Genomic DNA, 22,005 nt, shown 5'->3' with positions numbered 1-22,005 from the left:
ATAGTAATAACTATAATAACTACAGTTAATATAGAGTCTCTTTGTGAAAGGTAAATGAGTTTGTAATATGGGTCACAACTTATATATGGATAATAAGGACATAAACGGTTAAAATAAGTGTACACAATTTTAACTAAATATATCGGCGTCATTGTTTAGGAGATGGGTTTATCCCAGAGATCAAAGGTTACATGTATATTCCAGGTTCTATTTACGTATTTTCATTACTAAAAAAGTATGTTTAAAATAAAGACCTTAAGATATCTTTAGATTATATGGAAATTAGAATCTATGGAAATTAGCAAATTAAAAAATACAGACGTAATTCTGAATGACCAACTTAAGATAAACAGTTGTCCCCTCCTCATCTTATTCAATTACAGACTATAACATGTAAACGCATACCTGTTTTATTGTTGGATAAAATTAATTTCCATCAAGTAGCTGTTATATCCATCACTTACTAAAAGAGTAGGAAAAAGACATGCTTATGATTTAGAGTATGGATACTTTAGTACAAAGTACCCTTTGCTTTTGGCAATTGCTTTCTCACTTTCTCAGAGATGGGTCTCCCTTTACCTAATCAATAATGTTCTCGCTTGATACTACCTGAATATCTTATTCTACGATATTTAGATTTCAGTGTATGCTCTACATTTGGCTTTATATACTATTAATTAACAACTATGACAAAATTTTTATAATATCTGATGAATTAATATTGAACTGGAGTAGAATACTTGTTCGATAATATTTATTTTGAGTATACTTATTTTACAACCTAGTACATAAAAGAATAAATAATTGTGTGCTTAGTTTTTTCTAAGCCTGTAAAGCATAAACAGGCTGCCATATTAGATTATACATTTATTAAGAATGTCCAATCTCTGAATTGAAGATTTTATCTCAAAATATGACATGTGCCCTACATGTTTTATCCATACATTATTCTTTTCTGAGATACCGGTATAAATATGGATTTTATTAATAATAAAAACAGCTGTGTTTTTATGCTGGTTCGTTCATCTTTTGTAAGTGAGGTATGAATAACTACTTTTTGAATTTTTAGAAGGCATACTTTAGGCATACTTCTACCGGGCATAATTTAATGTGTAAATATTAGGAATTTATATAATCTTTTTGTATATATAATTTGTTTATTGATTGTACTTTTTGGATAGAGTTTCATAATTATAGTTCTCTTGCTTTTATTTTTTATGGTAATACATATACATACCCAATTAGAAAGGAGAAAACCAGTGAGTTGTAGATTGTACATAGACATTCTTCTCCCTCTCTATATGTTATATAAAGGTCATCGTCATAGTATAGTCATAACGCAACAAGGTTCTATTGGCTTATCTGCTTTTTGTCTCCTCATTCCTATTGAAAACTCAGCCACGTGAATAACGTTTTAAAAATATATGTCAATATTTCTAAAGTGCCTTTCCTGGGATAACTTTTTTAAGCCTAGTTCGTTTGATTACATGTAATTGATTTGATAGTTCCCAACAGATAAGTATTGATTGTAGGTTGGATAGTAGGTGGTTGTACAGGCATGTGTTGATAAATATGATGGGTCGGTAGGTGGTCTCATTATTCCTAAATCTGACCATATGTTATTTCCCCCCTTCATTCGTGGACGTCCTAAAAGCATTATTTCTCTCGGTGCATTCTCCCAGTTTAACTTGGCAATGCAGTTATTAGAGAGCCTTTGGATATAGCCAGCGCAACTTTGGCGTTGATTTTAGTTTCTTGTATGACGTTGCTATCTTTATAGATCTGTTTGACCTTGGCATTAGTTCTGGTTTGGTATTGGTTAGTATTCGGACCTTTGTAAGTCGCAAAATACTTCTGGTGGCTTTTCTAATAATCCTGATCTAATTAATAGATACTGTTTAATCACTGTTTTATATATCCTGATTTTTATCCAATCTCTCAAAATTATATGGGTGTTTATTGTTACGTCATGTCCTACTCTACATTCTCTCTTTCGTATGTTAAAGAAAATTTATTTATTTTTCTCGTTACTGACTATTAGATCGTTTTTTTTTTGCTGCTAATAGCATTATTCTATAGCATTTTAATATTTAATCCATAGATTTAATCCGGATAGAAAATAGATATTTTTGACTTTCTCGGAGAAATAATATTCTAACATACAAAATCCTATTTAATTGCCAAAACTTTCCTTGGTATTTTATTCAATTATGAGGGACAGCAGCAATATCAGTACCATAATAAGACGTATAGTCCTGGACTGGCTAATCGTTGGATAATAGGAAGCATGAGTGTAGCAGCTTTAATGTTTTCGGGACTGATACCTGGTATCGGGGAGCAGAGATATCAGTACCAAGTTATTGCATATATGAATTGTTGCTTGAACTTTATTATTATTAAACAGCACTATATAAACAGCACTATATTTTATAACACAAGAAACTCTGTGTTATAAAACAGTCGAATAAGACACAGATTCTCATTTCAAACATTCAAAAAATTAAAGAACAGCTTACTAAAATAGAAATCGCCTATTTAAAATGCAATCCATTAATGGCCCAAGGTACCAAGCACTTCTAGCATATGCTAATAATATTGATCTCACAAGAAACTCTCTCCCGTCTGCGACATCTTCAACAAAGTGAAGAGAACACGAAAAATGTTACACTTAAAATCAACAAAATGAAAAACAAATACAAGCGAATCAACAGAAGAGAGCAATTCAATCTAGATCGCGGATAAAACAAGTAATGTTTTTATCTAAGGGGACGTCATACAGTTTTTGGAGAAATGTTCTCTAATTTATTATGTCGTAAGCGGCATTTAGATTGACAAATACTACCCCTGACACCTGATATCTTTCGTACCCGTTGTTGATTTTTGCAACAACGGGTACGTTATTACATACTTTATAAGTATTACGAATAAAAATAAATAAGCAACAAGAATATACGTGAACTATCTTTAAACCAAGTGACAGAAAAAGAATATTATACATACATTTACTTCTAAATTATTTAAACTTATTTAAAATTGAAAATAATGATAGCTTCTACAAGCGACAAAATATTTAAAACGATTTAAACGAAAGGCCGAACATATTATATGTAATTGTAATAGATATGTTGGCTAAAATCAAGTTACAATAAGACACCGAAATATTATATCTGAGTTATGACTCACTACTGATTGCTAGTATCTGCCATAATGTTTATGTGTATCTAAAGTATAGTAGGATATTGAATTCCCTACAATAAAAATCGAAATACTGAAATTAGACAGTAAAAAATTGGAATTTTAAGAATGATTTATAAATTGTTATAATTCAAATTTTACTACTTCATGAAACAAATATTTTATTCGTCATAAACTGTAGCAATCGAAACATCGGAACGTACATTTATAATATAATAAATGTTTCAGTGCGAATGCATTAAAAAACATACTAGTACATAAAAATGGACCCTTGCCTTTCCAACGTTTATAATAGACACTAATTTCAGTTTATCTATAATTAAAGCAAGTAATATAAATTACCACCATAAAATATTTAACTACAATAACCAAGTACGTATTTGTGAAATTTCTCGATGACTAGATTAATTGATATTTAAATAAATTTCAAGTTCCAAAACGTACCTGCTGTAAAATTTGAAAATCTACGACTAATCAAATTATTGGCAACATCGGAGGAGTTTAGTTGTGTACACGAAAAAATATATACGGATCCCAAAAGTGTTTTAACCTATTACTGAGTCCACTTAATCGAACGTGTTGGTCGGAGTTCACATAAAGCGCTACCCAGATAATAATATACACGGTGTATATTCGCCTGGAGTTAGTATAATACCGTTTTAGTACGGAACCCTCATTAACCGCTAGATTTATATATATATATATATATATATATATATATATATATATATATATATATATATATATATATATACATCATACTATCATTTTCGCATCGATATATTATGCTTTTACCATCAACTTAGCATCGTCTTGCAAAGTAGCATCTGTATATCGACGCTACTTTACAAGACCTTAATACCTTTTTTCCTGTACTTGTTACAAGAAATTTAACCATCTCATTGATTAGAGTGTTGATACCGTGTTGATATTTTAAAATATCCGCTTTCTCTGTTTATCCCTTACTGAGTTATACAAGTTTATTCCAGAAAATGTTTGAGTCTAAAATGATGGTACAGTGAAAATATCATATATATTTAGTTCAAGGTTTTACCGTTTACTCGCTGCCATTATATATATGAAAATGTATATCCCACTTTCATTATCAATCATTTTAGCATCAGAAATTTGACATCGCTGTTGAATATAATATTACCCACAATGAAATAGTAAATTTAAGAATATATATATATATATATATATATATATATATATATATATATATATATATATATAATGAACCAGAAGTATTTGCTGACAACGTAAGGAAGTAAACGTTAAATATTGGGTTTGCAGCAATAAAAAATGAAACGTGTACTCTTTTAAATTTTTATTCCAAGCTTTCGGACATTGGTTATGTCCTTCATCAGGGAGCTACAAATGTGATGAATAAATTGTTGGCGTTGGTATAATGAATTAAAAAATTCACTACTTACAAACTTAATAAGGTTGTATCAACGATGATGTTTTGTAATGTTGATAAAATTTATCACAGTCTCTCATCTTTTTTCAATATACAAAACCTATTTTTATGTTTAAAAATTTAAAAATTACTGTACATCGAAAAACACTTAACTATTCTAAAAACATACATGACATTATTCTGACAAAATTCTTTTAAATGTCAATTGATAAATTATTGTTTGTGTTATTATTGCATTTATCTAGTAGTAACAAATAGGAGAACATTTTATTTAGATGACCAATATCCGTTATATGATTCATTGCATTGTTATTTGGGCAAATGTAGGCCATTTCAAGAAAAAGTCTTTTGGTGATGTTACTTTCCTGTTCTACTACTTTGATGTTATTATAATCTATCTGATGCCCATTTTTAAATGAATGTTCACCCAATGCACTTTTTTCAGGATGCAGTCTATTATCTGATTATTATTATCTGATTATTATATTAATATGCAGTCTATTACATCCCACAAGTCAGATAATAGACTGCATCCTGAATCGTAGAAGAAAACACCTTGATATAATCTATAAAACACAACTTAGTCAGGTAGACTTCAAACAATTGTGCATTCGTAGAAACACTCGAGTTGACAACAATGTTTTCAGTGAGGTTCCGAAACTGTATCCTTCTGCTTTAGGAACAGAGCCCAAGAAACTAAAAAATTTACAAGAGATTTGTAGGTCAGGTACTATCCCATCCACCTACCATGATAACTACCTTCGACTTTTAAAACCAATAGAGAGAATCGCTGCAGACGATTCGGATATATACACATGTATATTTATATATTTATATATATACATAATATATATTTATATATATATATATATATACATATATTATATATATATATATATATATATATATATATATATATATATATATATATATATATATATATATAATATGTATGTGCCTGACGGGTGGTACACAGTGGCAAGAACAGCCAAAGTAAATCACCCTCTATACGTCGTTAAGGAATTAGATTACAGCCATTTTTTAGATTTTAAAACTTACAGCGAAAAATTAATTATTAACAAAACAAAGACAGTCGATGGCGATGTTATGAAGTGGCTAAATATCAAACGGCTGCAATGTAAAAAAAAACACCTTGATATAATCTATAAAACACAACTTAGTCAGGTAGACTTCAAACAATTGTGCATTCCTAGAAACACTCGAGTTGACAACAATGTTTTCAGTGAGGTTCCGAAACTATATCCTTCTGCTTTAGGAACAGAGCCTAAGAAACTAAAAAATCTACAAGATCTTTGTAGCTCAGGTACTACCCCAGCCACCTATCATGATAACTATCTTCCACTTTTAAAACCAATAGAGAGAATCGCTGCAGAAGATTCGGAATCCGATTAGCAATCAAATAATAAAATTTCTGTATATTCAATGTTAAATAATATAAATAATATTCAATGTTAAAGACTAAAAACTAAATTGAATTTCTCATAGGAATTTCTCATGATATTAAGGAAATAAAAAGAAATCAAAAAGAATGCAAGGGAACGATAGAAAAGCTCATAATGGAAAACAGAGAGCTGAGAAAAGAAAATTCAGAACTAAAACAAGAAAATATAAAGATCAAGGAGGACCTCAGAGAAATAACAGAAAACATGGAAGTTATGGAAAAACACCGAAGAATAAATAACATAGTTATGTACGGCCTAAAGATAGACACATATGAGCAAGCAGGGTTAAAAGGAACAATCAATAATTTCATCAAACAACATATAGGGGTAGAGGTTAAAATAAGGAATGCTCACAAGTTAGGCGAAAAAACATGCCTAATTGAATTGGAAAACCAACAAGAAAAAAGGAAAATAATGGAAAAAAATCACAAGTTAAAAGAAATTAAAGAGTACAAAATATATATCAACGAAGATGCAACCATAAAAGAACGAGGAATACAGAAAACAATTAGAAACATTGCTCAAGAAGAAAGAAATAAAGGAAATGAAGTCAAGATTGAAGTAAAAAAAATATGGGTAAATAACAGCGAATGGAAGTGAAATGACAAGGAAGGCGCAATATGTAAAAAAACATAAAAACACTAGCAACTAAATGTACTACTGGAATAAAGTTGACGAAACAAGCTCAGAACAAGGTTAGCGATAATACAAAAAAAGGAAAAAAGAGGAAAAAAATGAAAACCGGACCAAAACACAAGAAAACATTACGAAAAGAACACTTACTTTTAGGAACATGGAATGTAAGAGGCACATATGGAGAAGGCAAACTTAAACACTTAGCGAGAGAAATCGAAAAGTTCAATTTTGACATAGTAGCTTTACAGGAGACGAAACAGCTAGGAAATGATATATTAGAAATAGAAGATACAATGTTTTTTAACAGCGGCGGAAAGAATCGAACGTTAGGCACAGGTTTTATGATAAGAAAAGAGCTAATAGAAGCAATAGTAGAGTTTAAACCAGTATCAGACCGCATATGTAGTATCAGGTTCAAGGGAAAATACCAAAAAATCACCCTCATAAATATTCACGCGCCTTCAGAAGAAAAAGATAATGATGTCAAAGAATGTTTCTACAATGAATTAAACAGAACAATCGAAAATATACCCAGATATGATATGAAAATTATTCTAGGCGACGCAAATGCCAAAATAGGGAAGGAAGAAGTATTTAGACCGACAATAGGAAAATATAGTAAACACAATGAAACTAATGAGAACGGACAATTCCTGATAGATTTCGCAAGAGAAAAAAATATGATCATAATGAGCACATATTTCGAAAGAAAAGAAATACACAAGGAAACATGGATATCGCCAGATAGAAAGACTAAAAACCAAATAGACCACGTGCTTATCGAAAACGAAGAACAGCAATGTATAAAAAAGATAAGAACATACAGAGGACCAGACGCCGACTCAGATCATTACATGGTGGGCATCAAAATTAAGCAACTGATACCAGAGAACAAAAACAAAATAAAAAAAAAGAAATGTATACATAACCCAATTCGATTAGCAACAAAAAAAGAGCACGAAATATACGAGGAAACAATGGAAAGAGAACTAAAAAAGATACAAATAGAAGAGCAAACTGAGAACAAATGGAAAAACATAAAGCAAATAATGAACAAAGCAGCAAATCAAAGCAGCAAAAGAAAATCATTAAGGATGGAAATGATCATGAAAGAAACAACAGAGACAAAGAATAGATATAGGGAGCAAAGACAAAAAGTAAAGAGGGTGCTGAGAGAAAAAAAGAGAAAACACATAGAAAATAAGCTAAAAGAAATAGAAGAGCATTACAGAAATAAAAAAATAAAAAACCTATATCAAGGTACTAGAAATGAAAAAAAAGGTTTCCAACAAAAACCCATATTCGTTAAAAACAAAGCAGGAAATAATATAAGCGGGGAAGCAGAAATAGCCGAAAGATGGAAAGAGTATTTTGATGAATTACTAAATGGCAATAATAAGTCAAACGAAAGACAATGTATGGAAGCAGAAGCAAGAATCGAACACTTAGAAGACATAGAAGATAATTCACCCAGCAAAGAACAAATCGAGGAAATCATAAAAAATCTGAAAAACAACAAATCCCCTGGAAGCGATAACATAACAGCAGAGATGATGAAATATGGTGGAAAACTGCTAAATAATTGGATATACAAGATCATAAAGGAGATATGGATAAAAGAACGAATACCAGAAGATTGAAAGGAAGCCATTATTTGCCCATTACACAAAAAAGGAGACAAAACAGAATGCAGTAATTACAGAGGAGTAGCGTTACTAAATACCGTATATAAAATCCTATCAAAATCCATAAAAGATAAGCTAGAAAAAAAAGCTGAAAATATAATAGGCGAATATCAGTGCGGATTTAGACGAGGGAGAAGCACAACGGACCAAGTATTCATAATCAGAGAATTACAAGCAGAAAGCTATGAACACAACTTACCAACGATAGCGCTATTCATCGACTTCCAGCAAGCATACGATAGAATAAAAAGGAAGGAATTAAAAGAGACCCTTGAGGAACTGGGAGTTAGCAGAAAGTTGCGTAACATGATATATCTTACTTTAGAGAATACAGAAAACAGAGTCAAAGTAAACAATCATGTATCGGACAAATTTATAGTAAACGAAGGATTAAGGCAATGCGATCCTTTGTCATCATTACTCTTTAATTTATGCCTAGAAAAAATAATGCGAGAAGCAAAAATCAATAGAGAAGGACTCCTATATCATAAAAGACACCAAGTTTTGGCATTTGCGGATGATATAGTGTTGCTGGCAAGAGGAAAAATAAGAGCTACAGGAGATAGTACAGAGAATAGTAAAAGCAGCAAAGAAAATGGGTTTTTACATAAATGAAACTAAAACAAAATGTATGCAGTGGACAGATGATCAGGTCAGGGATGGACAAAAGTTTAAAGTAGAAGTAGAAGAAAGATTATCATACGAATTCGAAATGGTAGAAAGATTTACATACCTAGGTACAATAATATCACGCAAACCTAACATTAAAGAAGAAATACAAGATAGAATAATCACAGGCAATAGAAGTTTACATGCTCTTAGTGGAATGTTGAAAAGCAAGTTTTATCAAAAAAGCCAAAAATACAGTTATACAAAACAACTATACAACCAATAGTAACGTACTGCAGTGAGACATGGACAATGACAAAAAATGAACAAAATTTACTGGAGATATGGGAAAGGAAAATCCTGAGGAAGATATATGGAGGAATAATAAGGGACGGTTTATGGATAAGAAGATCAAATGATGAGTTAAAGAAATTATATAATCAACCTAACATAATAGGAGTCATAAAGGCACAGAGAGAAGAAGCCTCAACTCTCACTATATATAACTCTGTCACACCACGCTTTTATGCACAACCAAAAGTACATAAACCTAACTTAACAATGAGACCAATTGTATCTTCAATTAATTCACCAAACAGTAAATTAGCAAAATTTTTGTATGATATTCTTACAAGGTCATATAACTTAGATAATAGTTTCTCTATACAAGATTCCTTTGAACTAAGTAATTTTATTAATAACTATCAACTACCAAATAATTATATAATAGTAAGCTTTGACGTTATATCTTTATTTACTAATTTACCACTACATATTATTAATGATAGTATAAACAGACATTGGGATGAAATCAAAATAAATTGCAAAATTAACAAGAAAACGTTCTTAAGCACTATAGAATTCATTTTTGATTTTAATGTATTGATTTTTGATAATGCAATCTATAAACAAATTTTTGGCACACCTATGGGCTCAAGTATATCGTGTATATTATGTAATTATGTACTAGACGATTTAATAAAAGATTCTTTAAATAAGTTGCCTTTTCATATCCCATTTATCAAACGATTTGTAGATGACTTAATACTTGCTTTACCTGCAGACAAAATAAATGAAACTTTACAAACTTTTAATAATTATAGTGAACATTTACAATTTACATGTGAAAAAGAGATAGAAAATAGCATCCCATATCTTGACATAAAAATCAAATGTAATGCACAAAATGTATTAAGCACTGAATGGTACAGAAAACCTATATTTAGTAACAGATTTATTCATTATCATTCACAACATCCACCTCATATGAAAATAAATTTGATATTGGCTTTAAAAAACAGAATAGTCAAATTATCACACATCAATAACATCAACAAAGGGTTATTAGAACTTAAAGACATTTTATTAGAGAATTTATACCCAATTAAAATAATTAACAAATTTTTATTTAACAATCCTAATAATAGAATGATTGACATGAATCAAACAAGAGAACCAAATTAACAAATCGTGCAATCTCAATTTACTTTCACATCACTACCTTACATACCAACATTAACACCCAAACTAACTTAAGTCTTTGCTAACTATTCTGATATTAAAATTGCAACTAAAAATTTTAAAACATTAGCATCATTGTATACAAAAACTAAATCACCTAGTAGCATTATGGAAAGCTCAAATGTAGCTTATAATACCATGCGAAAATTGTGATAAGTCATACATCGGACACACATCTAGAAATCTAATAGGCAGACTAACATCACATAAAAGTGACCTTAGAAATAATAAAAATACGTGTGCATTAATAGATCATGCAATTAATAAAAATCATTCATTTAATTTCAATGAAACTAATATATTAAGACGTGAAAACCAATTAAATAAAAGAGAATTCTTAGAAATGGTATGCATAAATAAATATCAATGCGTTAATAAAAAAACTGATATTGATAAACTAAGCAATATCTATAATTACATTCTGTCTTACGAAAATTAATACTATAATTTTCCAATATTACATTTTCTGACTACAAATATTATAATTTCCAAAAGATTTAAATATTTATATTTGGCGCCACTTTGTACGTAACCATAATAACAATCAAGAGCTAGTTATCAACAACAAAAAATATAATAAACAGAAACGAGTGTCTTTCTGACATAAATCAAACATCAACATAATCAATGTCACAATGAATTTTTACAAAATTAAATTAAATTAGAATATTGTACTTACATAACTGTATAATTTTAATAAGTTAAGTTTTAATGTTTTGCAAATTTGAAAATTTAATGGAATAACCTCATGTTGTAAGTTTTTATACTAAATTTATACAATGCTATTTAGTTCTAATTTCGTTGTATTTACTGATACCATATTTTAGCATATCCTGAAGAAGCAAATAAATTTTGCGAAAGCTTGATTAACGAACAAACAGTTTTACTTTCCTGCCCTATTAATGACTGCAACCCTAAAATATAACTTTATTTTACATAACGTGTCAGTCAATAATACCCAACTACTTTATATATATATATATATATATATATATATATATATATATATATATATATATATATATATATATATATATATATATATGTAGCCGTTTTGATTCCATTGCTGTACATGGACCTCCCGTACATAGTTCTATCCAGACTTCTGGTCTGTTGGATGACACATTTTACTTAGGTGACATAGCCTGCTCAATTTTATTTTAGTGTTATAATTCTTTTAACTTCGTTTATACCACCAGTTTTTCTACTATTTGATTTGAAGTTCTGTCTCTGATAGATATATTTAACATTTTCCCTTTCCATTGCTCTCTCTGTCACTTGAATTTTATTTATTACTTTTCAGGTAAGGGCCAGTATTTCTGCATCATACGATAGAACCGAAAGCATATACTGATCAAAGTGTATCCTTCCTCTTTAAACACATATCAGATTGGGAATATCAGATATAAACACTTCCCTTATTTTTTCGAATGTTGCTAAAGCTAGTTCTAATCTCCTTTTAACCCGATTGTTTCGTTGTCTCTTCCTAATTTAATCTTGTGGCCCAGATACTTATATATACTTGTTCAGTACGCGTGCCAGACGTTGAAATGTTTTTTGCTAGTAAAAGTTGGTCGTGTATTGTATTTAAGAAAATATAATTTTAAGTCAAGTCGAGCACAAAAACTCTGAAAGTATTGAAAAAGTTAGCATGTATGATCTACATGATTTGAAATAAGGACTATGTCGTCTGCAAACCTCAAGTTATTTAGAAACTCCTCATTTATGAAGACTCAAATATTTTTTAATTATTTTTCTCACAGCACTCTGCAACAAAGCGCTGATTAGTTTGGGAGATGTCTCACCTAATACCATTTTCCCAGGGAAATGTATCTTTGTCACCATAGTAAATTCTGAGAGGAAGCGGTTGCAATATTATTATGTACTATATGTTAATATTTTTGCTAATATATGCTATACAACTCTCCTTCGAAATATGTATTATATATTTCGAAGTAGAGGTGTATAGCATATATTAGCACATGCAGTACGATAATATTAGTGACAACAAATAAATATGGTGTATTCCAGATTCACTACTCAGCAGTAATTTTAAAATTTAAATCAAGAACATAAACTCAAAAAGGACTAAACATTTTATTTTAATTTCGCTTCCAATTTTAGTTTTAAAAATGAACAATTTAAACAAACACAATTTAAAATATATAGTAGTTCTATTTGACCGATTCAATTTTATCGTTATTTAAACTAAAGAAAGTTTGATACCAGCTTTGTACCAGATACGAACTAAAATTGATCCGGAGAAGCATTAGAAGACCACTCTATATTAATACGTTATCAGTAAAGAGTTATGAATGAATTATAAAATAGTTAGTAAGTGGAGATATCAATCAAATATAATTTTTTTTTACTTATTCTTTACCTATTCTATACCCTTTCTTTACTTCTTATTTACAATAAGTTCTGTTGTTGATTTACAATTAGTTTTACAAACATTTAATTTTATTCTTTATGAGCTGTGTAAGTTATATAATGTAGTTTGTTATAGATGGGAAAAGTTACAAATAAACAATTGAACTGATTACTAATGAATTAAAACCTGAATTGTTTTTTTATTTTTACTCTGACATCTATTGAAAATCGTAACTAACATGTTTTAAAAAAATTTTACATTGGCTTCAAACTTTAAATTTAGAAACAATTGAGAACAACTTTCTTAAAAGCGGAACTTCGCCAAGCATAGTATATAAAGTAAAATAAAAATTCAAAAAATACGTTTTTATGTTCATGTTTTTACAATTCAAGATTGGTTCAAGACTTCGAATTCAAAACGTAGTAGCTATATAAAATTTTTCAGATGTGTTTTTTATATTTTGAATGCATATACATCTAAATAAAAATAATAAAGAATGTACTGTAAACTAGCAGAGAGTCTACCGAGAAACTGCCTAAGAAATTAAAACATTTGTTAAAGGCAGTATAGTAAAAAAAGTATAGCAGGGTAGTCTGCCATTTCTTGTGATCATAGTATACCAGCAACGTGATAGGACTTATGCAATGCTTCAATTTAATATTATTACTCCCAATTTTACCAAGGGTATAGGATATTTTAGATTATACCAATTGCATTATAACTGTTGCTAATATGCAATTGTGTTAAAAGTAGATATCCCATAAGAATTTACAATTGATACCTTATAATAAGTTAATCACTTATTATAAGGTATCGAAATTATTATTATTATTACAATTATTACAATTATTATTACCAGTTTCGAAATTCTGATTCTGCTTCTAAGAGATTTATTTTAGAAATAGGGTAATAATGAAATGCTCGTAGATATTAGCAAAGGATGTCACGAAAAGTAGCTATTTATAGGTCGATCGTATCAATTATATTTATTTTCAAAATAATTTAATTACTTGTATTTATAATATATTTTGCCTTGTAGTTTTCCCTTTCAATCGAAGTCCAATGTTTGAATTCAACATTTGAAGGACATAATTGTACAAATGAAAATAAGGGCTGTAGACAATATTATCTTATAGATGTAAGTATTGTTTTAAACAAATATAAGAATAAGAATAATTATTTATTTTTTTGCATTTTGCTATCTGCAAAAAATTTTTAATTTTAGTCAATATTTGAGTTTATAACTTTGATGTGTCAAAAGTAAATAATAAATAGTAAATTATATAAGATAGATATTGAATCTGAACGATAATGTAGTTGTTGCCAAAACTAAGAAACAGGAAATAAAAAAATATCAACAGTACATAACCTGGAGCTAAAAAACGGTTTAAAAACTGTGAGAAAATTAAGAAGACACCGACCAAAACAGTATCCAACAATAAAGAGCATAGCCGGATAAAAATGTCAAAACTGTCCCAGCAAAAACTTGACTCCAAATTTTGGGGTAATGTCCGGCATCAGAAAAAATGATTGACCAAATTTTAGCAAAAAATATTTACACAACCTCAAAATTCCATTAAATGTCAAAAATCGTTTTTTGGCCATAACTCGCTTAATCTTTTACCAAAATAGATTTTGTTTTTTTTTTTTAAATAAAGTTCTTTTGTGCTCTACAAATCTATATAAACAAAATTAAGAGTTGGCAAGCAATTCAAATTTATTTAAGCTTTTGAATTATTTTTTTTTTAATTTCTAAAGTGGTATAGAATTTTTCACATAAAAAAGAGTGCACGTCATTCAAGATTTACGACGTCAGAACCTCGCAGCGTTATCAAAACATCAGAATAGTTAATAAGTGAGGAACTTTAGTTTTAGAACTTATAGTCGGTTCACAATTTGTTGATAGCTCACTACAAGTTTAACCCTAATTAGAAAACTGAAATACAGAGAGGATAGGTAATACGATATAATAGTAAAAACCAACCTAAAACTGACGGTTTAAGGTGTTTTCGACTAACCCAACTTATATCTGAAGGAATACAATACCTTATAATCCTATTACGGGGATATTTTGAATGGTTAGAGATGACCGACCAGTGTCGTAGAGTATATGATTGAAACATTTATTTGAACTAAATAAATATATTTTTTAAATTGTACTTATGTAAATTGTATTTTTTAATAAAACTTATTTATTTTATTCAAAAATAAAAAGTTTCTTATCATTTGTAAAAGATACATTTATTTAATTAAGGAAAAAGGCGCCAAATGTCGCCTGCAAAATCCGGAGAAAACTAATCAATATTTTTGAAAAATTTAAACGCAGAATGAAAGATTACATTATTACTCAGGGCAGAAAGTCCCTGAAAACTTCTACAATGTTTGTTTTAATATATTATGTAACAGGGGTGAAAATAAAAGAGAAAATATAGTATAATTTTTAATTGAAAATATTGCATGCAAAAGAAACTTTTTGTTTATTCTAATAAATATTTCATTCTGCCTTTAAATTTTTCAAAAATGCTTTTTAGTTTTCTCAGGATTTGAAAAAAAATGAATAAATTTAAAACACATTGAACATTTTGACAGGTGACATTTTGCGCCTTTCCCCTTTAATACCTTACGATTACAAATACTATTACTTACCTTATATAATTACGATTAGAAAACTATTCAAATTCAAAATAAATAGGATCAACTTCGGAATCCGAGTCGTCTTGAGGGTTAATAATTAGCGGTTGTGTCTCTACGGTCGCATCAATTATGTTATCAAGATTCCACATTTTTTGTTCTTATTCTATTACATGTCTTACTGCATCTTTCCAGTTTTGTTTTGTAATATGTTGTAAAGACTCATATAAAAATTCACGTACAGCTTGTATTTTATATGGCGTATTTTTTCTAGCCACATAACTTTTCATTTGTGCCCAAATGAGTTCAATTGGATTTATTTCGCATTGGTAGGGTGGAAGTCTAAAGACTGTGATGTTTCGCCTTTCCGCAATTTTGTCAACTACGTATTTCTTGAACTTAGATTTGTGTTGCCGGGCAATTTTTAAAAGTTCTGCTTTTACCATTCCATCTTCGTAAGGCATATACTTATTCCGCAGCCAGTCAAGAATATTATGTTTCTTCCACGCATTCGTTGGAAGTCTTTCTACTAGTCGTGAATGATAAGGTGCATTATCTAATACTATAATTGAATTTGGTGGTATGTGTTTAATCATCTGCTCAAAATACTCATCGAAAACATCAGCTGTCATCTCCTCGTGATAGTCTTTTGTGCTTTTGGACTGAAATTCCAACAAAACATGCTTAACAAATCTTTTTTCGACTGGCCTAATCGAGCTAGAACGTGTATGTTCGAATCGTACAACCTCTTTAATATTTTGTTGTCTAAATAGCGAAATAGTTGATATTAATTGATAAGAATCACAGTGGAGTAAAGTTATTGTGTTGTGCACCTGCCAGTAATATTTTGGTGAGTAAAATTTAATTTTACTTGCATTTACTGGCATAAAAACATTCACAACACTTTATTTAGTAAACGACTTTTTGCTCCTATTATCAATAATTAGTACGGTACAATAAACATAAACCTATTATTGGAACAACTACCTGTCGAATAGGCAGCCAGAATTACGATGAGTAATTACTGGTTGCTAAACGTAATATTCACCAATAGAAGACAAAACTAAAAAGATTTCCACGGTTGCTTTTGACTACGAGGGCATCCCAAATAATAATATGAGTTCACCGAGTGAAAATAATCCCACAACGTCAAACATGTCACAGCAATCTACTTCAACAAATATCTCACATCCTTCCATCTCTTACACAGCTGCAGTTAAATCAGCGCCGAAATGCTCCTTTCCAAAGAAGGAGCAAGCCATAGTGATCCATTCAGAAGAAGACTTAAAGTTATATGACTACGTTAAATCCATAGGAGATATTATCGGACCAAGAAATATATGCTTCGCCTCAAGGATCTCAAACAGCAGAATATGTATTTATTTAACCAAAACAGATCTAGTTGAGCAGCTCATTTCCACAAATCCTACTATTACCATCGGAAACCCTATCCTTTCAGTCAGAAGATTAATCACTCCAGCAAAACGATTGATCATGTCTAATATATGTCCTTCAATACCCAATGAAATAATAGAGGCCTCCCTGAAAAACATAGGACTTCAGCTAGTCTCTCCAATATCATTCCTACGAGCTGGCATCCCAGGAGATGAATACAACCATATCTTGTCCTTCCGCAGGCAAGTATATTTTATGCCATCTCATGATAATTCTGAAATTCAAACATCCGTGATTATTCCATTTGACAATAATAACCATAGAATATTTTTATCCACAGATAAAATGACTTGTTTCTACTGTAAAAAACCCGGTCAAATAGCATCAAATTGCACCTCCCCTGAATTCAATCAATCACAAAATTCGAACAAAACATCTCCACTTCCCTCTGATATTTCCCAAGCTGCAAATCGAAATACACTACCGGTAGTTCCACAAGAAGACAATTCGGAAACACCTAATGACACGCGCAAAATTAATATAACTTCAAAAGGTGAAAAGAGACCAAAGTCAACTGACTCATCAGAAATAGAACACCCTGATTCAGAGTTTATCGTACCAGAGCAAGCCTCAAAAAAAGTGAATCAAGCCAAAAAGAAACTCAAAAGGGACTCTTCTATTCAAGATGACAGCAGAATATCGCTTGAAACTAAGAATACAATCATAGAACACTATCAAAAAGACTCCTTTACGTTACCGGTCGATAACTTCATAGCTTTCTTAGAGAATTGCTACGGTAAAACCTGTAACGATGCTCGGATCGTTTAACAGTTCGAACCGTGGGAGTGTCAATATTTGCGCATCCACTTTTACAACGTGATGGCCAAGTGGGATTCAGAACGGCTATTTAAGGCGTGTGAATAGCGGAATTAGACAGTCTTGTAGCTAGCGCTCTAGGCTCCCTGACTCGCCGGTGTAGTGAACCTGCGAGCCATCCCGGACAGAGAGATTTCCGTATTGAGGATCATACTCTGTCCCTAACCAAGCGGAACCCATCGGTATTGCGTATTGAGCATTACCGTGGATCTGCACAGAACCAACCGGGACAGAGAGATTTCCGTATTGAGGATCATACTCTGTCCTTAGCCAAGCGGAACCCGTCGGTATTGTGTATTGAACATTGCCATGGGTCTGCACAGCTAAATATTTTGTTTGCGAGTGTATTCGGAGCTTTCGCTGAAATGAAGCGAAAGCGAGTATAAATCTGCGCGCGATCGATTTCCCCATTTCGTTTCTTATTAGTACTAATTAATTTCTTTTCTTTTATAGACGTTTACCGGGGACTTCGTTCATCGCGGGATCCAGACGGGGACGTAGAATTCGTTTTAGTTTATTCATTGTATAAGTATACAACGTAGAATTCCTTTTTATTTTTATTTATTGTATATATACTAAATTAATAGATTTATTTTTATTTAAAACCTGTGTTTTACTGAGTCTGTCGCCCCGAAAGAGCTACCCATCACAAACTGGCGCCCGAGTAAAAATTAATAACATGCCGACAGATAAAGACACAGACTCAGTAACAGGTACGTCGTGGATAAATCGACTTTGCAAAGAGGAATTGCAGAGCGAGGCCGAACAATGCGGCTAAGATCCCAAGGGAACTGTCGACAAATTGAGAGCACGACTCAGAACCTATTTTAAAAATCGCTAGAAAGCTACAGGAACAATCCCAAAAGAAAAAACTTCCAAGGGAACAGAATCCGACACACTGACCCAGGAAATTTCGGGCATCCGAAGACAATTACAGGAATTAACAATAACGAAACAAATGGGGCAACCAGAATTGCTAAATCAAGTACGAAAGTGGAACACACACTTCGACAAGAAACATTCGGATGCAATAGAATTCTTAGAGAGGATAGACGAATTAAGCTTGGCCTACGAGATCGATAAACAATATCTACTAAGAGCATTACCAGAATTATTAGGAGACCAGGCTTTGTTATGGTACAGAAACAATAACAAAATTGGAAGTCATGGACAGATTTCAGCGAAGATTTTAAAAAAGCTTTCTATCCCAGGGGATATTTGATGCAACTAGAAGAGGAAATCCGAAACAGAGACAGAACGAACCAGTAGATAGATATATCACGGAGATTCAAACATTAATCAGACGAGAAGGATCTTTTTCCAAAAACCAAGAACTCGAAAGGATATACAAAAATTTGTTACCAGAATATAAGCTTTATGCTCGCCGCCGGGATTTCGGAAGCTTAGCCGAATTACCGGATTTAGCCCAAGAATACGAAGCTCTAGAAGACGAAAAGACCCGAGCAAATCAGATTTGCCGTGGAAACTGGAGACGCACGGACCAAGCAGAGTACGATGCGAAAACGGCATGTTTTAGATGCAAGATGCCAGGTCACAGCCGTAAAAACTGCAAAAACCCATGGAAAAAGTTTTGTTCGCGTTGCGGCAGAGAAGGGGTTTACAGCAGCGACTGCTGTTTCAGGCGTCAGGGAAACGAATTACAGACTGGAGAAACAAGGAGTCGTCCCAGTCTGTAAAACAAGATTCGACTCCATTCGTTTTCGCCGTTACACAGCCAGCAAGCAATGACATTCGACTGTTCGCATCACTAAAAATAGGGCAAAGAACATACAGAGCGCTCATCGACACAGGAACTACTAAAAATTACATCGGGGATAGAATAGCTCAGATATACAAGGACTCTCTAGATAGCTACAGCGGGAGAACAAGACTAGCAAATGGAGCGTCAATGGAGCTTAACCAGAAGTTGACAATTGAATGCGAGATCGATAAGTTACAAACCCGACAAACATTCACAGTAATGCCAGGGTTGACGGAAGATGCATTAATAGGAGTAGAATTCCTCAGGAACCATTCTATCGAACTTAAATTCGATAAACATACGACCAAACAATACATACAACATCAAGAAGAGACATGTAACACTTTAGAAGACTTCACTCAAAATACGGAGTTAGAAAGTTTCCTAAGAAAAGAACTAAGGGAGTTTGAGAGCATAACAGGACCCACCAACTTAATAAGACACGAAATAAAATTGAAGAAAAAGTGCGATCCAGTCAAGCAGCCTTATAGGCGGCACAATCCCGCAATGCTACAGATCATCAACCAAGAAGTGGACAATATGTTAAAAGAAGGAACCATCGAACCCTCCACAAGTGGTTGGAGTTCACCGATTGTACTGGTTAGTAAAGAGGATAACTCGTACAGATTTTGAATTGACTTTAGATAAGTCAACGAACTATCAGATAAGGACGCATATCCGTTACTCAGAATATCGGAAATTCTGGATAGACTTAAGGAAGCAAATTTGATATCGACCCTCGATTTGAGACAGGGATCTTTTCAAATACCCCTAGAAGAAACAAGCCGCCCAGTGACAGCATTCAGCGTACCCGGAAAAGGCCATTTTTAGTTCAAAACCACCCCATTCAGACTGCATTCCGCAGGAGCCACTTTCCAACGCCTACTGGATAAGGTAATACCTCCCGATATGGAATTTGCGTTTGCCTACTTGGATGATATCGTAGTAATATCTAAAACGCTCCAAGAGTATTTAAATCACCTACATGAAGTTTTCCGAAGACTGAAAGAAGCCAGATTACAGCTGAACTTCGAGAAATGCACGTTTTGCCAGTCAGAACTCAGATACTTAGGACATGTGGTTGGAGCAGAAGGAATAAAAACTGACCCGGAGAAAACCAACGCTATAACCGGACTTACAGCACCGAGAAATGTGCGTCAACTCCGCCGGTTCCTAGGAATAACATCATGGTACCGCCGATTCATAGAGAACTATTCGACAATAGCAGGACCGCTAAACATGCTTCTGAAGAAGAAGATAAGATGGAAATGGACCGATAAGCAGGAAAATGCTCTGATCGTTTAACAGTTCGAACCGTGGGAGTGTCAATATTTGCGCATCCACTTCTACAACGTGACGGCCAAGTGGGATTCAGAACGGCTATTTAAGGCGTGTGAATAGCGGAATTAGACAGTCTTGTAGCTAGCGCTCTAGGCTCCCTGACTCGCCGGTGTAGTGAACCTGCGAGCCATTCCGGACAGAGAGATTTCCGTATTGAGGATCATACTATGTCCCTAACCAAGCGGAACCCATCGGTATTGCGTATTGAGCATTACCGTGGATCTGCACAGAACCAACCGGGACAGAGAGATTTCCGTATTGAGGATCATACTCTGTCTTTAGCCAAGCGGAACCCGTCGGTATTGTGTATTGAACATTGCCATGGATCTGCACAGCTAAATATTTTGTTTGCAAGTGTATTCGGAGCTGTCGCTGAATTGAAGCGAAAGCGAGTATAAATCTGCGCGCGATCGATTTCCCCCATTTCGTTTCTTATTAGTACTAATTAATTTCTTTTCTTTTATAGACGTTCGCCGGGGACTTCGTTCATCGCGGGATCCAGACGAAGACGTAGAATTCGTTTTAGTTTATTCATTGTATAAGTATACAACGTAGAATTCCTTTTTATTTTTATTTATTGTATATATACTAAATTAATAGATTTATTTTTATTTCAAACCTGTGTTTTACTGAGTCTGTCGCCCCGAAAGAGCTACCCATCACAAACTAGCCCACTGAACGAAGCACTCCTGTTTATAAAAAATATAGAAGATCTTCTCTCCGACATTTCCAAGATTTACAAATCAATAACTGAGAGATCTCTCAAAAATTGACTAACTAGAATTAGTAAGAAAATTAAAACGGAACTAGGCTCTAATAATTCTGACGCAGAAAGCATAATCTCGGTATCCTCACAAGACAATTCGAAGAAGACCATCTCTCTGAAGGGGCAACCACTTCAGAAACATAACATACTCATTTTTAATTTAATCCAGTGGAACTGCGACGGGTTTTACCCCCGTCTAGAACGTATTCAACAACTAATCATGGACACGAATGCTGACATTATTTGCCTACAAGAAACAAACTTCAAGCAAACGGACAAGAAATATCTCAATGGTTTTCAAGCACATCACTTTTTAAGAACAAATTAT

The 22,005-nt window shown here is 32.3% G+C and overlaps 1 protein-coding gene across 3 annotated transcripts in view; it reads left to right on the top strand.

Moving 5' to 3' along the window:
- Positions 1-22,005, top strand: part of LOC140451697 (adenylate cyclase type 6) — a 3,083,308-nt gene that overhangs the window by 2,739,604 nt on the left and 321,699 nt on the right. For all 3 annotated transcript variants that reach the window (XM_072545540.1, XM_072545547.1, XM_072545553.1), the window contains one exon: positions 13,946-14,044. In XM_072545540.1, the coding sequence (XP_072401641.1) occupies positions 13,946-14,044 (99 nt within the window). The remainder of the gene's footprint in view (positions 1-13,945; positions 14,045-22,005) is intronic.

Source organism: Diabrotica undecimpunctata, chromosome 1 (assembly GCF_040954645.1).
Source record: "Diabrotica undecimpunctata isolate CICGRU chromosome 1, icDiaUnde3, whole genome shotgun sequence".
Classification (NCBI taxonomy): Eukaryota; Metazoa; Arthropoda; class Insecta; order Coleoptera; family Chrysomelidae; genus Diabrotica; species Diabrotica undecimpunctata.
Note: the sequence above shows the minus strand (reverse complement) of the source record. Positions and strands in the feature narration are given on the sequence as shown.